General features: G+C 41.2%; 1 protein-coding gene across 2 annotated transcripts in view; it reads right to left on the bottom strand.

Moving 5' to 3' along the window:
- Window positions 1–9566: 9566 nt before the first annotated feature.
- Window positions 9567–17614, bottom strand: part of LOC139369307 (DENN domain-containing protein 5B-like) — a 58054-nt gene continuing 50006 nt past the window's right edge. For both annotated transcript variants that reach the window (XM_071108635.1, XM_071108636.1), the window contains exons 20-21: window positions 17419–17581; window positions 9567–13358 (exon numbers count right to left, since the gene is read on the bottom strand). In XM_071108635.1, coding sequence (XP_070964736.1) covers window positions 13175–13358; window positions 17419–17581 — 347 coding nt within the window. In that variant the 3' untranslated portion in view covers window positions 9567–13174. The remainder of the gene's footprint in view (window positions 13359–17418; window positions 17582–17614) is intronic.

The following is a 17614-nucleotide window of genomic DNA, read 5'->3' as shown; positions in this document are numbered from 1 at the left end:
AAATGCGAAATGAATGTAGGAGAATATAACACATTAGATCTGGTAAAAGATAATACAAATAAAAAAACTAGTTTTTTTGTATTTTTTTGTACCATCATCTTGTAAATGCAAGAGAACGGCCATACATAATACATTATTTCAGCCCAGGCGCAATTTAGATTTTGGCCACTAGATGGCAGCAGTGTATGTACAAAGTTTTAGACGGATACAATGAACCATTGCATTTCTGTTCAAAATGTATCAAGACTGCCCAAATGTGCCTAATTGGTTTATTAATAACTTTTCAAGTTCATAACTGTGGACTCTCCTCAAACAATAGCATGGTATTCTTTCACTGTAATAGCTACTGTAAATTAGACAGTGCAGATAGATTAACAAGAATTTAAGCTTTCTGCCAATATCAGATAAGGTCAGGATTTGTGAAAAACTGAGTATAAATGGAGTTGGCTAAGGTGTATGTAAACTTCCAACTTCAACTGTACATTTTTTTGATGCATGCCAGAAAAGCCACAACACAACACTAAACAATACATTAATTGTACTATAACGGTGACAAACGGTACCCACAAAGTGTTAGAGCCTACATAAAGCTGTCCCAACAGCAGAGTCCAAACAGCAGTCCCAACACCTTACCACTGCTACTCCTGGCTATCAATAGAGCCTTGTCTGGCAGTTAAACAGTTCATTCAGCCTAATTTACTGCCTTTTAAAAGAACATCGCTGATATGGCTGACTTGCTTAAACAAATTTGGTTTCTACTGATAATTGAGATGGACAAACTGTGTCATAAGGGGACGAAGAGTGGATGAGAGGAAATCCTTAATTTCGATGAAGACATTAATGAGCGGGCTACGACGGACGTAGTCAATATAAATATTTTTTCGGCATTTTTGAAATGTACAGTGACAGAATTCAGAACATGGGCCGTTCTTACAGTATTCTCCCTGTACACCAAGTCAGAATGATATGATAAATAATTGGGCGCATATAAGCAGACAATGAAAGCTCTTATAATATTTGATGATGACATTTCTCTAAAACAGGCTATAGGCTACATGTGCACCACCAAGTCAGAACAGTAGGCTAAGTTATGAGGGGAAATGGGACCAAATTATTATGGTGAGGAACAGGGGCTACTAACACCTTACTACACAACATTAGTATTTCTTTCTTAGCTACAGTATACATATCTCCCTGGCATATTACATAATTTATGCAGCAGCATACAATACATTTTTGGACTCACCTTGTTGTGCTGTGCTCACTTGAACAGGAATGTGCCGCAGCAGTCCTGGTGGGCAAATTTTGTCATCAAAGTCTAGCATTTTTGGACTCACCTTGTGTCACACCCTGATCAGTTTCACCTGTCCTCGTTATTGTCTCCACCCCTTCCAGGTGTCGCTTGTTTTCCCCAGTGTATTTATCCCTGTGTTTCCTGTCTCTCTGTGCCAGTTTGTCTCGTATGTTAGTTGAGTAAACCTGCATGTTTTTCCCCATACTCCCTTTTCTATTCTCTTTGGATTGTCCTCCTGGTTTTGATGCCTGCCCAACTCTGAACCTCTTTCCCGCCTGCCTAATCATCCTGCCTGGCCTCACCTTGATTCTGCCTGCCTGTACCTTTTGGACTGGTTTTGACCCTTTTGCCTGTCCACGACCATTCTCTTGCCTTCCCCTATTGGATTAATAAATATTGTAAGACTCCAACCATCTGCCTCCTGTGTCTGCATCTGAGTCTAGCCTTGTGTCATGATACCTTGTACTGTGCTCACTTGAACAGGACAGTGGTGAGGAGGGCTTTCGTGAGCAGATTTTGTCATGAAAATTTGTCATCAAAATCGGGCAGTCTCTGGATTTATGGAGCTTTCAAGATAACTGGGAACTCTGGGGGGGGGGGGGGAAACCAGGTTGAATCATGAGGATCACTGACAACATGATTCAGGTTGAAGCTCTAGAAAGAGGCCAGAGTTCCTGACTTGGAATTCCGAGTTGGATGACCATTCAAAATATATTTTCCCAGTCTGAGTTTTTTTTTAACAAGTTCCCAGTTGTCTTGAACTCACTGAACTCATTCCCCAGTATAATTTTTTTTATATCCTTTGGTCTGATGAGTCCAAATTTGAGATTTTTGGTTCCAACCGCCGTGTCTTTGTGAGACGCAGAGTAGGTGAACGGATGATCTTTGTGAAGCATGGAGGATGAGGTGTGAGGGTGCTTGGCTGGTGACCGTGTCAGTGATTTATTTACAATTCAAGGCACCCTTAACCATAATGGCTACCACAGCATTCTGCAACAATATGCCATCCCAACTGGTTTGCACTCAGCGGGACTATCATTTGTTTTTCAACAAGACAATGACCCAACACACCTCCAGGCAGTGTAAGGGTTATTTGTGTAAGGGCTATAAGAAGGAGAGGGATGGAGTGCTAGTGATGGAGTGCTGCATCACATAACCTGGCCTCCACAATCACCTGACCTCAACCCAAATGAGATGGTTTTGGGATGAGTTGGACCGCAGAGTGAAGGAAAAGCAGCCAACAAGTGTTTAGCATTTGTGGGAACTCCTTCAAGACTGTTAGAAAAGTATTCCAGGTGAAGCTGGTTGAGAGAATGCCAAGTGTGTAAAGCTGTCATCAAGGCAAAGGGTGGCTACTTTGAAGAATCTCAAATATAACATATGTTTTGATTTATCTAACACTTTTTTGGTTACTAAATGATTCCATATGTGTTATTTCATAGTTTTGATGTCTTCTCTATTATTATACAATCTAGAAAATAGTAAAAATAAAGAAAAAACCTTCAATGAGTAGGTGTGTCAAAACCTTTGACTGGTACTGTATATGTAACAAAAAAGCTGTAGAAACAAAATAGCTATTGTTTTGTCCTCCAAAGAGGTGGATGGGTTAATTAAAAATAAAAAATAAACATTAAAAAAACACGTAGGCTATTATTCCTCAAGTATAATTTCAGGTAATAAAAAAAAAGTAAATTCCAGAGGTGGCCAACCTTGCTACCCTGATCCAGCCCGGCAATAGCACAGTTGATTATCAACTAATTATGTGTGATAAGGTGTGTTAGTGCTGGGCTGGAACAGAAGCCTGTACACCCAGCGCGGTTGGCCTGCTCCAGTTTTAAAAGGTTTATACATTGTTTGTGACTTTTAAACCCTATTTTTGTTCACAACATTTGCTAACATAAATACACATATAAACCATGGTAAACAAGGATGTACCCTTATTCTCTTGAGACAGTCATTGGGACCTCTTCATCTGCAGACAGGGTTTCACAGAAAAAATCACAATGAAACAGGCTTCATTGTACTTTAATTAGACAGCACTGAATGTTATGTTGCTATATCTCTGTCCTCAGTTTTTTTCTCGCTAGGGACCTGAATTGGAGAATATTTTCATTATTCCTCCCACAAAGGTACCTGCTCTTTCCAGAGTAGCCTACTCTCTCCCTTCTCTGACAGCTGGAGCTTCTAATTCTTTCACCCTCTTCCATGGCTGTTAGCTAGCTAGCTGCCTAGCTACAAATGCATTTCGAGTTTGCGTTTTTAATTTCTAATGATAAACACATTAGGATAGCTAGCTATAGCTAATATGAAGTTAGCTAGCTGGTGATATTTAATTCACTTAGCTAGCTATACAGTATGTCAATTACGTTAGCAGCGCCTGTCAAAAATGTTATCATATAACTCCAGTGCTAGCCTCTATACACTGGCTTCCTGTTAAGGCAAGGGCTGATTTCTAGGTTTTACTGCTAACCTACAAAGCATTACATGGGCTTGCTCCTACCTATCTTTCCGATTTGGTCCTGCCGTACATACCTACATGTTCGCTACGGTCACAAGACGCAGGCCTCCTTATTGTCCCTAGAATTTCTAAGCAAACAGCTGGAGGCAGGGCTTTCTCTTGTAGAGCTCCATTTTTATGGAATGGTCTGCCTACCCATGTGAGAGATGCACACTCGTTCTCTACCTTTAAGTCTTTATTGAAGACTCATCTCTTCAGTAGGTCCTATGATTGAGTGTAGTCTAGCCCAGGAGTGTGAAGGTGAACAGAAAGGCTCTGGAGCAACGAACCGCCCTTGCTGTCTCTGCCTGGCTGGTTCCCCACTCTCCACTGGGATTCTCTGCCTCTAACCCTATTGCAGGGGCTGAGTCACTGGCTTACTGGTGCTCTTCCATGCCGTCCCTAGGAGGGGTGCATCACTTGAGTGGGTTGAGTCACTGACATGATCTTCCTGTCCAGGTAGGCGCCCCCCCCCTTGGGTTGTGCCGTGGCGGAGATCTTTGTGTGCTTGTCTCAGGATGGTAAGTTGGTGGTTGAAGATATCCCTCTAGTGGTGTGGGGCCTATGCTTTGGCAAAGTGGGTGGGGTTATATCCTGCCTGTTTGGCCCTGTCCGGGGGTATCGTCAGATGGGGCCACAGTGTCTCTCTACCCCTCCTGTCTCAGCCTCCAGTTTATGCTGCAGTAGTTTATGTGTCGGGGGGCTAGGGTCAGTCTGTTATATCTGGAGTATGTCTCCTGTCTTATCCAGTGTCCTGTGTGAATTTAAGTATGGGCTCTCTAATTCTTTCTTTCTTTCTCTCGGAGACCATGCCTCAGCACTACCTGGCCTGATGACGCCTTGCTGTCCCCAGTCCACCTGGCTGTGCTGCTGCTCCAGTTTCAACTGTTCTGCCTGCGGCTATGGAACAGTGACCTGTTCACCGGATGTGCTACCTGTCCCAGACCTTCTCTTTTCAACTCTCTAGAGACAGCAGGAGCAGTAGAGATACTCTGACTGATCGGCTATGAAAAGCCAACTGAAATTTACTCCTGAGTTGCTGACCTGTTGCACCCTCAACAACCACTGTGATTATTATTATTTGACCCTGCTGGTCATCTGTGAATATTTGAACATCTTGGCAATGTTCTGTTATAATCTCCACCCGGTACAGCCAGAAGAGGACTAGCCACCCCCCATAGCCTGGTTCCTCTCTAGGTTTCTTCCTAGGTTCTGGCCTTTCTAGGGAGTTTTTCCTAGCCACCGTGCTTATACACTTGCATTGCTTGCTGTTTGGGGTTTTTGTACAGCACTTTGTGACATCAGGGCTTTATAAATACATTTGATTGATTTGATTGATGTGAGTTAATCTGCACACTAGGTTACTGTAGCAAGCTAGCAAGTAAACTTTAAGAAAAATAATTTTCAAAATATATTTACTTACTTGAATAGGTTCTCCCACTGACTCTATTTTCTGTGTCCTTAGAAAAACTAAATATATAAATGTCCTAAAGCAAAAATACACACAAATAATATTATCTGATGAAATTGCTTTAGAAAGGGACAGGGATGTCCTCTCTCCCCCCTGCTGTTTTCACTGGCAATTGAACCACTTGCATAACTTCAGGAACCAAACGTAATATGTATAAGTATTGGTAAACATAAGTATAAACTAAACTCATTTGCAGATGATCTCCTAATATACCTGACCAATATTGAAAACTCAATATCTGAACATCTCAGGATATAAAATTAAAGTGGAAAAAAACTAAATATTGGCAATAGGAAAAAGAAAAACAATAACTCTTGATCTGCAGAAATCCTATAAGTGAACCACAAAAAATATCAAATACTTTGGATGCTATATAAGTTACAACAAACAACAAATATATAAAGATAACTTCATGCCATTACTCAACAATATGAAAGCAGATCTAATTAAATGGAACAATCTTCCCATTAATCTTACAAGTAGAATAAACCTCTTCAGAATAGCATGGCTCACAAAGTTTTTATATGAATTCTCGGTAATACTGTTTACCCCACCAAAAATATTCATTAAAAAAGTATACACTGTCATAACAGACTTTATAAGGGCAAATAAAACTCATAGAATAAAAAGGAAAGTTTTACATCTTCCTAAGTCTGAGGGTGGTTTTAACCTTCCAGACTTGGAATTGTATCAACTCACCACCCAAGGCTTTTACTCGTGACATATAGTTAAATGCACTAAAGTGGAACAATGGGTACACATTGAAGATGTAATGCTCATCCCCAGAATCTTTTCACATGTCTTTTTTCAAAGGAAAAAGCTAAGAACATTAACAACTTCATAGTTATGAACACTATAACAATATGGAAGAATATTAAACGTATTCTAAAATAACCAATATCACTCCCTAAAAACACCACCCTATGGAACAATCCTTGGATAGTTTTTCAGAATTCACAGATAAATGTCACATTGTCTAATGATCGGAGACAGGCGCAGGAATACGTAATAGGGTTTTTTATTTTCTCCACCCAAACAAAAGAGCGAGGTGTAAACCTCTAAATAATACACGGGGCGAGGCCCGTAAAACAAGTGCACAAATACATGGAAGCTGATCCAACAGCACAGGTACACACAGGACCAACGGACATGGTAACAATAGCCGACAAGGACAATGGAGAACAGAGGGTACAAATTTAACATACTAATCAGGGGGAATGGGAACCAGATGTGCGTAATGAGACAAGACAGTTTGGGGTTGGTGGTAATGAATCCAGTTCCGTGATGCCTAGAAGGCCGGAGCTGGTGAACGGAATGAGCAGCAGTACCGGGGGATCCGTGACAGCATCATGCTGTGGGGATGTTTTTCAGCGTCAGGGACTGGGAGACTAGTCAGGATTGACGGAAAGATGAACGGAGCAAAGTACAGAGAGATCCTTTATGAAAACCTGCTCCAGAGAGCTCAGGGCCTCAGACTGGGGCAAAGGTTCACCTTCCAACTGGACAACGACCCTAAGCACACAGCCAAGACAACGCAGGAGTGGCTTCAGGACAAGTCTCGGAATGTCCTTGAGTGGCCCAGACAGACCCTGGACTTGAAACCAATCTAGCATCTCTGGAGAGACCTGAAAATAGCTGAGACCTGACAGAGCTTGAGAGGATCTGCAGAGAAGAATGGGAGAAACTCCCCAAATACAGGTGTGCCAAGCTTGTAGCATCATACTCAAGGCTGTAATCACTGCCAAGGGTGCTTCATCAAAGTACTGAGTAAAGACCCTGAAAACCTTTATTTAACTAGGAAAGTCAGTAAGAACAAATTCTTATTTACAATGACAGCGTTCACCGGTCCATATGGGACTTCCAATCAAAGCCGGTTGTTATACAGCCTGGAATCAAACCAGGGTCTGTAGTGATGCTGCTAGCACTGATATGCAGTGCCTTAGACCTCTGTGCCACTCTGGAGCCCACTTATATCAATGTAATATTTCAGTTTATTATTTAAAATACATTTGCAGAAATTCCTAACAAACTATATGCTTTGTCATTATGGGTTATTGTGTGTAGATTGATGAGGGGAAAACAATCAATTTAATCCATTTTAGAATAAGGCTGTAACGTAACAAAATGTGGAAAAAGTCAAGGGGTCTGAATACTTTCGGAATGCACTGTATCTGCATTGACCCTTCTTGCACACATCTCTTTTGACTCATCACATCTGCTGCTGCTTCTGTTTATCTATCCTGTTGCCTATTCACTTTATGCCTACCTATATGATCATATCTACCTTAATTAAAGTTGAAGTCGGACGTTTACATACACTTAGGTTGGAGTCATTAAAAATCGTTTTTCAACCATTCCAAAAATGTCTTGTTAACAAACTATAGTTTTGGCAAGTCAGTTAGGACATCTACTTTGTGCATGACACAAGTCATTTTTCCAACAATTGTTTACAGACAGATTATTTCACTTATAATTCACTGTATCACAATTCCAGTGGGTCAGAAGTTTACATACACTAAGTTGACTGTGCCTTTAAACAGCTTGGAGAATTCCAGAAAACGATGTCATGGCTTTAGAGGCTTCTGATAGGCTAATTGACATAATTTGAGTCAATTGGAGGTGTACCTGTGGATGTTTGCAACTGCACACGGGGACAAAGATCGTACTTTTTGGAGAAATGTCCTCCGGTCTGATGAAATAAAAATAGAACTGTTTGGTCATAATGACCATCGTTATGTTTGGAGGTAAAAGGAGGAGGATTGCAGCCGAAGAACACCATCCCAACCATGAAGCATGGGGGTGGCAGCATCATGTTGTGGGGATGCTTTACTGCAAGAGGTACTGGTGCACTTCACAAAATAGATGGCACCATGAGGAAGGAAAATTATGTGGATATATTAAAGCAAAACATCAGTCAGGAAGTCCAAAGTTGTGGCAAAATGGCTTAAGGACAACAAAGTCAAAGTCAAGGAGTGGCCATCACAAAGCACTAACCTCAATCCCATAGAAAATGTGTGGGCAGAACTGCAAACGCGTGTGCGAGCAAGGAGGCCTACAAACCAGACTCTGTTACACCAGCTCTGTCAGGAGGAATGGGCCAAAGTTCACTCAACTTATTGTTGAAAGCTGGTGGAAGGCTACCCGAAATGTTTGACGCAAGATAAACCATTTAAAGGCAATGCTGCCAAATACTAATTGAGTGTATGTAAACTTCTGACCCACTGGGAATGTGATGCAAGAAATAAAAGCTGAAATAAATCATTCTCTCTACTATTATTCTGACATTTCACATTCTTAAAATAAAGTGGTGATCCAAACTGACCTAAAACAGGGAATTTTTACTTGGATTAAATGTCAGGAATTGTGAAAAACTGAGTATAAATGTATTTGGCTAAGGTGTATGTAAACTTCCGACTTCAACTGTACCTCGTACCCCTGCACGTCGACTCGGTACTGGTACCCCTTGTATATAGCCAAGCTATCTTACTCATTGTGTATTTATTCCTTATTATTATTTTAAAAAAAGTTTTTGCATTGTTGAAGTAAGCATTTCACTGTTACTCTACACATGTTGTTCACGAAGCATGTGACACATTTTATTTGATTTAACCCCCTCCATGTCATCTAACTATCGCCAGCACGAACAAATATTTTGGTGTTTACCGAGTATATCATGCACAAATAAAAATGTGTATGCTTTGCTTATCTGATTGAGCATACCTTTCTTGTACTTATATTGTATTTTTGCGGTGGGGTTTTCATATAAGCCCTTTTGGGATTCCAACTCACCTGCACACTGTTTTCACCAGTTTGCATCTGGGCTGTTGTAGGGCAGCCCCCGAAGTGACTCTTACATTTATCTACACTCTGTGCAAAAGGTTTTGTCTTTTCAGGAATTCAGCCTTTTCTGTGTTGATCTCCCGATCCCCCATTGTCACACCTCTGAGAAGCAGAGGTTATTTTGTAATTACATCATGTATATCTGATATCTAATTAGAGATGAACTTTACAGTAAAACTATTGGTCAACAACTGAGATGCTTATAAAAAGGGTTTTAGATTCATTGTTCTCTCTCTCTCTCTCTCTCTCTCTCTCTCTCTCTCTCTCTCTCTCTCTCTCTCTCTCTCTCTAATGCCTTGTAACTGAAGCTTTATGCCCTGTATGTGAATCCTTTCATTTTACAATGTAATTCCATTCTCAGACATTTCTTAATGGCCTGTTACTGTAACTCAGCTATCGGGCTGATGGGCTCATTGCTTTCAGTACATGAGTCGTGAGAATCATATCACCCGGCAAACAAAGCAAACAGTTTATCTTAGACTTTAATCTTTAACGACACGTTTCATAAATATTCAAAGGAACAATAATACATTATTGCTTACCCTCATATCTATGTTCAGGTAATATTAGTAGAGACTTGGTCATTGTGGCTTTGACTAAGGACAGTGCTTGCAGGACAACGCACGAGACAGTATCTTGGGACCTTGTCAACAAAGAAAGCACATGTAATATCAATATAATATGAAGCTTATTTCTGTACTCAGTGTTTCGACCTAGCAATTACAATTAAATAAGCATCACGATATTACGATCAGAAAATGCAGAAAACACTTTTCTACTCGTTGACAGATTGTTTTCACAAGTCTACTGTAAGTAACATTGTATATTGTGACATTGGATGACTGAAGGACGACTTCTTACTAGGCGACGTTCAAATAAACAAACATTCACAGTAAAAAAAAAAAAAGAAGCTGTGTGAACAAAATGTTCATTTAACACAAGACCATTTTCAATATTTCACTAATCTATATTTGTCAGCAAAACCAGAATGACCCCGGAGGCAAACAGTGAATCGAACAACACAGATCAATAAGTCAGGGAACATTAAGAGTCGTGCCTCTTATGGCTTCAGTAGGTCAAATAAAACCTCCAATGTACAGGACTAGGCAACTGTTGCACAGAGACAATTTCAAGAGAAAATTACACGAGATTTTGGTAACACTTTAAATCAACTTTCATGAATGGGCATTCATAAACATATTTATTTTAAAAATTACCCCCTTTTTCTCCCCAATGTCGTGGTATCCAATTGGTAGTTACAGTCTTATCCCATCGCTGCAACTCCCGTACAGACTTGGGAGAGGCGAAGGTGGAGACCCGTGCGTCCTCCGAAACATAACCGAGCTGAACAGCACCGCTTCTTGACACAATGCCTGCTTAACTCGGAAGCCAGCTGGAAAGCGACTGTGTCAGCGTGCATTGCACCCAGCTCGCCATAGGAGTCACTAGAGTGCAATGGGACAAGAACATCCCTGCCGGCCAAACCCTCCCCTAACCCGGCCAATGCTGGGCCAATTGTGCGCCGCCCCATGGGTCTCCCGGTCACGGCCGGCTGGGACAGAGCCTGGACTCAAACCAGGATCTCTAGTGGCACAGCTAGCACTGCGCCACTCGGCAGGCCATTAATAAACCATTTATAAACTTAAGTGTTATTTGTAAGCCTTTATAAGCATAATATTTTATAACATTTATAGTTTATAAAGCACTTGATGTTTTTCTTCATGAAAGATATTACAAAGTGTTACCAAGGTTTGGAGGACAAACATGTACACCAGCTTTTGAGCAGAGTAACTATCCTAAATTAATCCATTCACAATGCCCATACCATAAAAATACACATGATTGGCGAGCAGAAAAACTGTGTCGAGAGAATACACCACAGAGAGAGAAAAACAGGGGTGTATTCATTAGTGCATACCATTGAAAACATTAGCAAATATTAGTGTTTCTCATTGGACAAGTTTGTCCCTCCTCGTTTCGGCCCGTTTGGTTCCTAGTGAATACGCCCCTGATATGGCCATGCATGCATTTGTCAGGTTTATATTCCCAAGGAAAGCATAACAGCAATAGGATTCAAAGTAGGCCTGGTGGGCAGGTCAAAGTTCATGACCATCACTACCACCGCAACTCTTTTCTCCTCCCTTGTTCTTCACGATGTGAGACATCAAAGCTGATTGGGTAAAAGGGAATCACTCCGCCTCACTCCTCCTACAGACAGATCACAGTGTAGATAAGCATAAGAGGAGAAGAAAGAAAAAACATGTTTTCTTCTGTGTGTATGTACAGTATGTATGACATTGACTGATTTAGTGGACAAGGCAATAAGCCTGCTGTGCTGTGGCAATAGAGGCCTGCAGAAGCTGCCGTTTGGCAGTGGCTTGTTTCTGGGTTCCTTCCCCTCCCAGACACCACCCACAAATAACTTCCTCTTTTCATGAGAGTTCAGCTGTCTAGTTCTGACCAGCCCTGGTGGTTGTGTCTCAATAGTCTAAAGCCTGTGTCGCACAAAGCAATTTGGACGCAATTTCTGTTGTAGACGTAAGTTGCAAACAGGGTTGCATGGGGAATAATTTGTTACATGTAATCAGTCACATGTAATCGGATAAAAAAATAAAATACATGTAACTTTAATCAGCGAGAAAGTAATCGGATTACATTATGACATTTTGGTAATCCAAAGGTTATTTTACCCTTACATTTTGGACAGGTAACTAGTAACTAACGGATTACATTTCGAAAGAAACCTACCCAACCCTGGTTGCAAGTGACATCTGAGTCCCGAACAGAACGATATGACAAGTCTTGTAGCTCACTGATTGGACATTGCATACAGTCAGTTGGTGAAATAGGATCAATCTCTAGCACTTGCGATGCAATGCAACTAAGTTGCTGGCCATTTTTGTGGGTTGACACACAGAGCAACCCAGATGCAACTTTGTTGCAAGCATTTAAAAAATTGCATTCAGATTGCTTCGTGTGACTTCGGCTTAAAGTAACTTCCTGTCATTGTCTCCTTTCCTTCCTCTACACTGGATCGGACGGGATTGAAGAGATGATGATCCAATGACGAGCTTTGTGCCACACTGCTTACTTACAACTGCCAAATCTACGCAGATGGGTGCGGAAAGGAAGGAGAGAGGACACCGTGAGAGGCAGTCATTAGGGCTGTGACGGTCATGTAATTTTGGATGACGGTAATTAGTCAGCCAAATGACCGCGGTCATCGTTATATAACCATGTGAATAGCAAAACAAATTGTATATATATATATATATATATATTTTTTTTAAGGGGCAATCTGCAGTTGCTACATTCATTTTGGGACTTGTGACTGAGTGATATGTACCCATTGATTCTTGAAGAATATAACTTACAAATGCCTCATTTAGTACAAATGTTATACGCCATCAGAACCTAAAATATAAGCTTGTTTTTACTACAATGTTTGTAAACAAAGTAAATCTAAAACTAACACTTTACCCTAAAACATGGTTAATACTATAACTCTGACATCATGGATGGTCAGTCTTTGCATCCATAGCTCTGTTTATGAATTTGAGAGTGGTTACATTTCTCCTGCCCCGTCCCTCAGCTTTACAAAGAGCAGGGGGCTTTATTGTTTCAACCGCAGATTGCCGCTTTAAAGACGCACATTTTCTCTCTACTGACTGCTGCTGCAGGGGGGGGGGGGGGCGTTGCCTAGGCAACCGAATACTAGTTTGCTACAACATCCTGCCTGTTTCACCAAGGAGCAACAAAGTTTCATCCGTTGTAGAGTCCGTGTTACAGCAGAAACCGACGCAACCGCACAAATGCCCAGCATCCAATATAGTGGTCAGCTGTTCATTCCACCTCCCCCCCAAAAAAACATGATCATAATTTCAATGGCTATGAAGGTGATTTTATTTTCATGATAGTCTTCATCCATAACCGTCAGTTAAGCGGTTATACGGTAATTGTGCCAGCCCTAGCAGTCGCTCGACTCTGTTGAGGTCCTGCTACCCTGTGTACGTTGTGCATTATGTGAATAGGGGTAAAACTCCATATCCCAGTGTCCTCAGCGGCGGTGGGGTTAGAGGTCAACCCCCTTAATGAGGGCCGTCTCCAGGGTGATGGGGAACTCGTGGAGGGTATGAAGAATGCGAGAGAGGGAGTTGACGGCTGCGTGGTCCTGGACCAAAGCCGACTCCTCATAGAGACGTGCTGTCAGGTGGGACTCGGCCAACAAGGGGAGCCACTGGGGCAGCAGCTGGTCCCTGCCAACACAAAGGGTCAAAGGTCAAATCATAACTTTCTCCAGAGACCTATTCAGGAAGGCGCAATGCTACCTAACGTTCAGACAGAAATACATTGTGTAAAACAAATCTGATTGCCTACCATGTGAAATAGAGGGATCATGTCAGCTCTATTCATTACATTTCTATCTGCAATGTTCTGAATGTTCCACCTCTCTAAATACACCCTATGATTACTCTGATTAGGACGAAGTTGCCCTAAGGCAACTGATCTAAGCAAAGTTTTGCATTTATGCTAGAATGGTTAAGGATTGGAATTGGCGAGAGGGAGCTGATCCTAAATATGTGCTTATAGGGGCAACTTCTACCTGGAGCTGTTGACTACATCCTCAGATTCAAGTTAGGCATTTTATTTAAAATTCAACAACATCAATTAAGTGAGCTCATTCAATATGGGTTTTATTTGATGCTTCTTCCAATATAGTGGTCAGTTACTAGCTAGGTGGTCCGTCTCAGGAAAATGTAGATACAATATACAGAAGAGTACTATGTCCAAACAAAGCACCTCAGACCACTTACTACCCAAAATCCTCGCCGAAATAACAGAGTGTGATGTAAACGAGTCAGGTCGGTGACTGTGAGGCCTTGGCGGCTCCAGGAAGGGGCAAGACTGTGCTGAAGCCCCCTCTAGAATAGCCCTGGCACATACACGCATGTACCATATATTGCAAGCACTCGTATGCATGGACCAAGCTACTCCTTACCTACCCCCAGTGAAAAATGTATAGTGCCGCCCCTGGGCCTTGTAGACCAATTAAATAATCAAAATGTTGATTTATTAGCCTATTTGTATTTAGGTATAGCATGTGAAATCATTGTCAAAGGTACCATACACATCTAGATTATTGATGTATTTAAAATGTTGACGTTTTAAAAATGTTGTATTAATTTAACCTTTATTTCACTAGGCAAGTCGGTAATTCTTATTTACAATGAAGGCCTACCATATAGAATTATCAAAACATAATTTTTAACAACTCCAAAGCAATTACATGTGGTGCAGGAACCACTGACTCGCTGCATTTCTCTATTATCAAGACACGTGCTGGTAACTCTTAAATGGTTAGGACAGCTCATGAGGTGTCCTAAATATCTGTCCACTAGGGGGGGCTCTTATTATTAAAGAGGCTTCATGCATAGCTTTTATTTTTACTCATAAGAGTAAAATGTTTATTCTCAGCACTTACGACCAATCTTCTACTTTGTGTGGTTACGGGCCCATTCCTGTTGCCAGCCACTCTGCGGGAGCAGCGCTCAGGGGCTTCAGGGGGAGTGAAAGTGTGTAACTCTGACTGACACAATTAACACAACCACCAGAGGGCAGGGGTGACGTTCCGATTTTCATTAGAAAGCCCTGTTCAAATGCATCTATCCAAGTCACACCTGCACAAGTGGGGTCTCAACTGGGGTTTATTCTGAAGGATGCAGCGTTCTGAATAGATAGAAATATGATGACCAGAGCTGAAATGATTCCCTATTCTGCATGACAGTCATATCTGTTCTACTTGTTGGATTCTGAGAATATGAAATATACTTATTCATGTCACGGAGGGAGAGAGGGTAATGTATAACGTTTACTTGATATCAGGTATCCTATTGAAATATTGAGTGCTTAGGTTTAGAGGGTCTACACCAGAAGTTAATGGTTATCTGTAGGAGGAAGGTATGTGGTGTGTGCAATTAAGCTTGGAATGTGCTGAGTACAGGGAAAGCGATCACATGTGGCAGGCATTGATAAGGGGAGAGAGCCATGGATTAGTGATGAAGGGGGGTCGAGATGAGCTTAGGTCACGTTAACTTCTTTGGGACTGGGGGGCAGTATTGAGTAGCTTGGATAAAAAGGTGCCCAGAGTAAACTCCCTGCTACTCAGGCCCAAAAGGTAGAATATGCATATAATTAGTAGATTTGGATAGAAAACACTCTGAAGTTTCTAAAACTGTTTGAATGATGTCTGTGAGTATAACATAACTCATATGGTGTCTGGCAGAGTGCCATGAGCTGATCACGCGCGCCCCCGTGAGAGTTAGCTGCTTTCCATTGCATTTCTAAAGACAAAGGAATTCTCCGGTTGGAACATAATTGAAGATTTATGTTAACTTCTTTGATATAGGGGGCGCTCTTTTAATTTTTGGATAAAAAAACGTTCCCGTTTTAAGCACAATATTTTGCCACGAAAATATGCTCGACTATGCATATAATTGACAGCTTTGGAAAGAAAACACTCTGCCGTTTCCAAATCTGCAAAGATATTATCTGTGAGTGCCACAGAACTGATGCTACAGGCAAAACCAAGATGAAATTTCAAACCTGAAATGCCCCAGATTTTGAAGGCGCTGTTTTCCAATGTCTCCTTATATGGCTGTGAATGCGCCAGGAATGAGCTTACACTTTCTGTCGTTTCCCCAAGGTGTCTGCAGCGTTGTGACGTATTTGTAGGCATATCATTGGAAGATTGACCATAAGAGACTACATTTACCAGGTGCTCGCTTGGTGTCCTCCATTGCAATTATTGCGTAATCTCCACCTGCGTGTATTTTTCCATTTTCTTCAGAGGAGAAACCCAACTGCCAGGAATGACTTATCGTCGAATAGATATGTGAAAAACACCTTGAGGATTGATTCTAAACAACATTTGCCATGTTTCTGTCGATATAATGGAGTTAATTTGGAAAAAAGTTTGGCGTTGTAATGACTGAATTTTCATTTTTTTTTCTTAGCCAAACGTGATGAACAAAACGGAGCGATTTTTCCTACACAAATAATATTTTTGGAAAAACTGAACATTTGCTATCTAACTGAGAGTCTCCTCATTGAAAACATCCGAAGTTCTTCAAAGGTAAATTATTTTATTTGAATGCTTTTCTGGTTTTTGTGAAAATGTTGCCTGCTGAATGCTAGGCTTAATGCTATGCTAGCTATCAATACTCTTACACAAATGCTTGTGTAGCTATGGTTGAAAAGCATATTTTAAAAATCTGAGATGACAGTGTTGTTAACAAAAGGCTAAGCTTGTGATCCAATATATTTATTTCATTTCATTTGCGATTTTCCTGAATAGTTAACGTTGCATTATGCTAATGAGCTTGAAGCTATAATTACGCTCCCGGATACGGGATTGCTCGTCGCAACAGGTTAAGGAGAAGTTTATCTATATATCCATGTATAACACTTGTATATTTTATCAATGTTTATTATGAGTATTTCTGTAATTTGATGTGGCTCTCTGCACTTTCACCGAATGTTTGTTTGAGACAACGCATTTGTGATCATAACACACCAATTTCAAATGGGGTTTTAGGACATAAAGATTAACTTTATCGAACAAAACACACATTTATTGTGTAACATGAAGTCCTGTGAGTGCCATCTGATGAAGATCATCAAAGGTTAGTGATTAATTTAATCGCTATTTCTGATTTTTGTGAGCCCTCTCCTTGGCTGGAAAATGGCTGTATGGTTTTCTGTGACTAGGTGCTGACCTAACATAATCGTGTGGTGTGCTTTCGCTGAAAAGCCTATTTGAAATTGGACACTGTGGCTGGATTTACAAGAAGTTTATCTTTAAAATGGTGTAAAATACTTGTATGTTTGAGGAATTTTAATTATGGGATTTCTGTTGTTTTGAATTTGGCGCCATGCAATTTCACTGGCTGTTGGCGAGGTGGGACGCTACCGTCCCACATATCCCAGAGAAGTTTTAAGGGAGAAAGAAAAGTTTTTGATCCGTATCACTTAGTGTCCTGCCTAGCAGTAAAGACAATATTTGTACAGATGTGTAAGTGGACACTCAGCCTTGTGCTTGTGTGAAAAGGTTTTTGTCTAATGCAGCTTTATTGATCCTCTGGGAAGAATAAACTTGGTTAAGCTTTCATAGCGTCCGTTGAGTTTGAACTCTGAAAATTAGAACCTAACATACGAAATATATTTACAGTATATCTGAATGTTTTGTGATGTGACGTTACATCCTCCTGGCCCCTACCATCTCCATTGCCGTTTGAACTTTCAACTTTGACCTCTCACCTGACTCCCAAGCAGACCAGCAGCTGGAACTTGCCCTCCTTGCCGATGTTCCGCGGCGAGGCGTTGATGGCGTTGGCATAGTGACACAGAGAGTCACACAGTTCCGTTGACCCCCGCAAGTCACCCATTTGATCCGCCGTCTCCATGGAAACCACCACCTTCTCTGTGGGGGAGAGGTGCGGAGCAGGTAACACAT

Source organism: Oncorhynchus clarkii, chromosome 2, assembly GCF_045791955.1.
Source record: "Oncorhynchus clarkii lewisi isolate Uvic-CL-2024 chromosome 2, UVic_Ocla_1.0, whole genome shotgun sequence".
In the NCBI taxonomy this organism is placed as follows: Eukaryota; Metazoa; Chordata; class Actinopteri; order Salmoniformes; family Salmonidae; genus Oncorhynchus; species Oncorhynchus clarkii.
The sequence above is the reverse complement of the archived record's forward strand: the minus strand, read 5'-3'. Positions and strand labels throughout refer to the sequence as shown.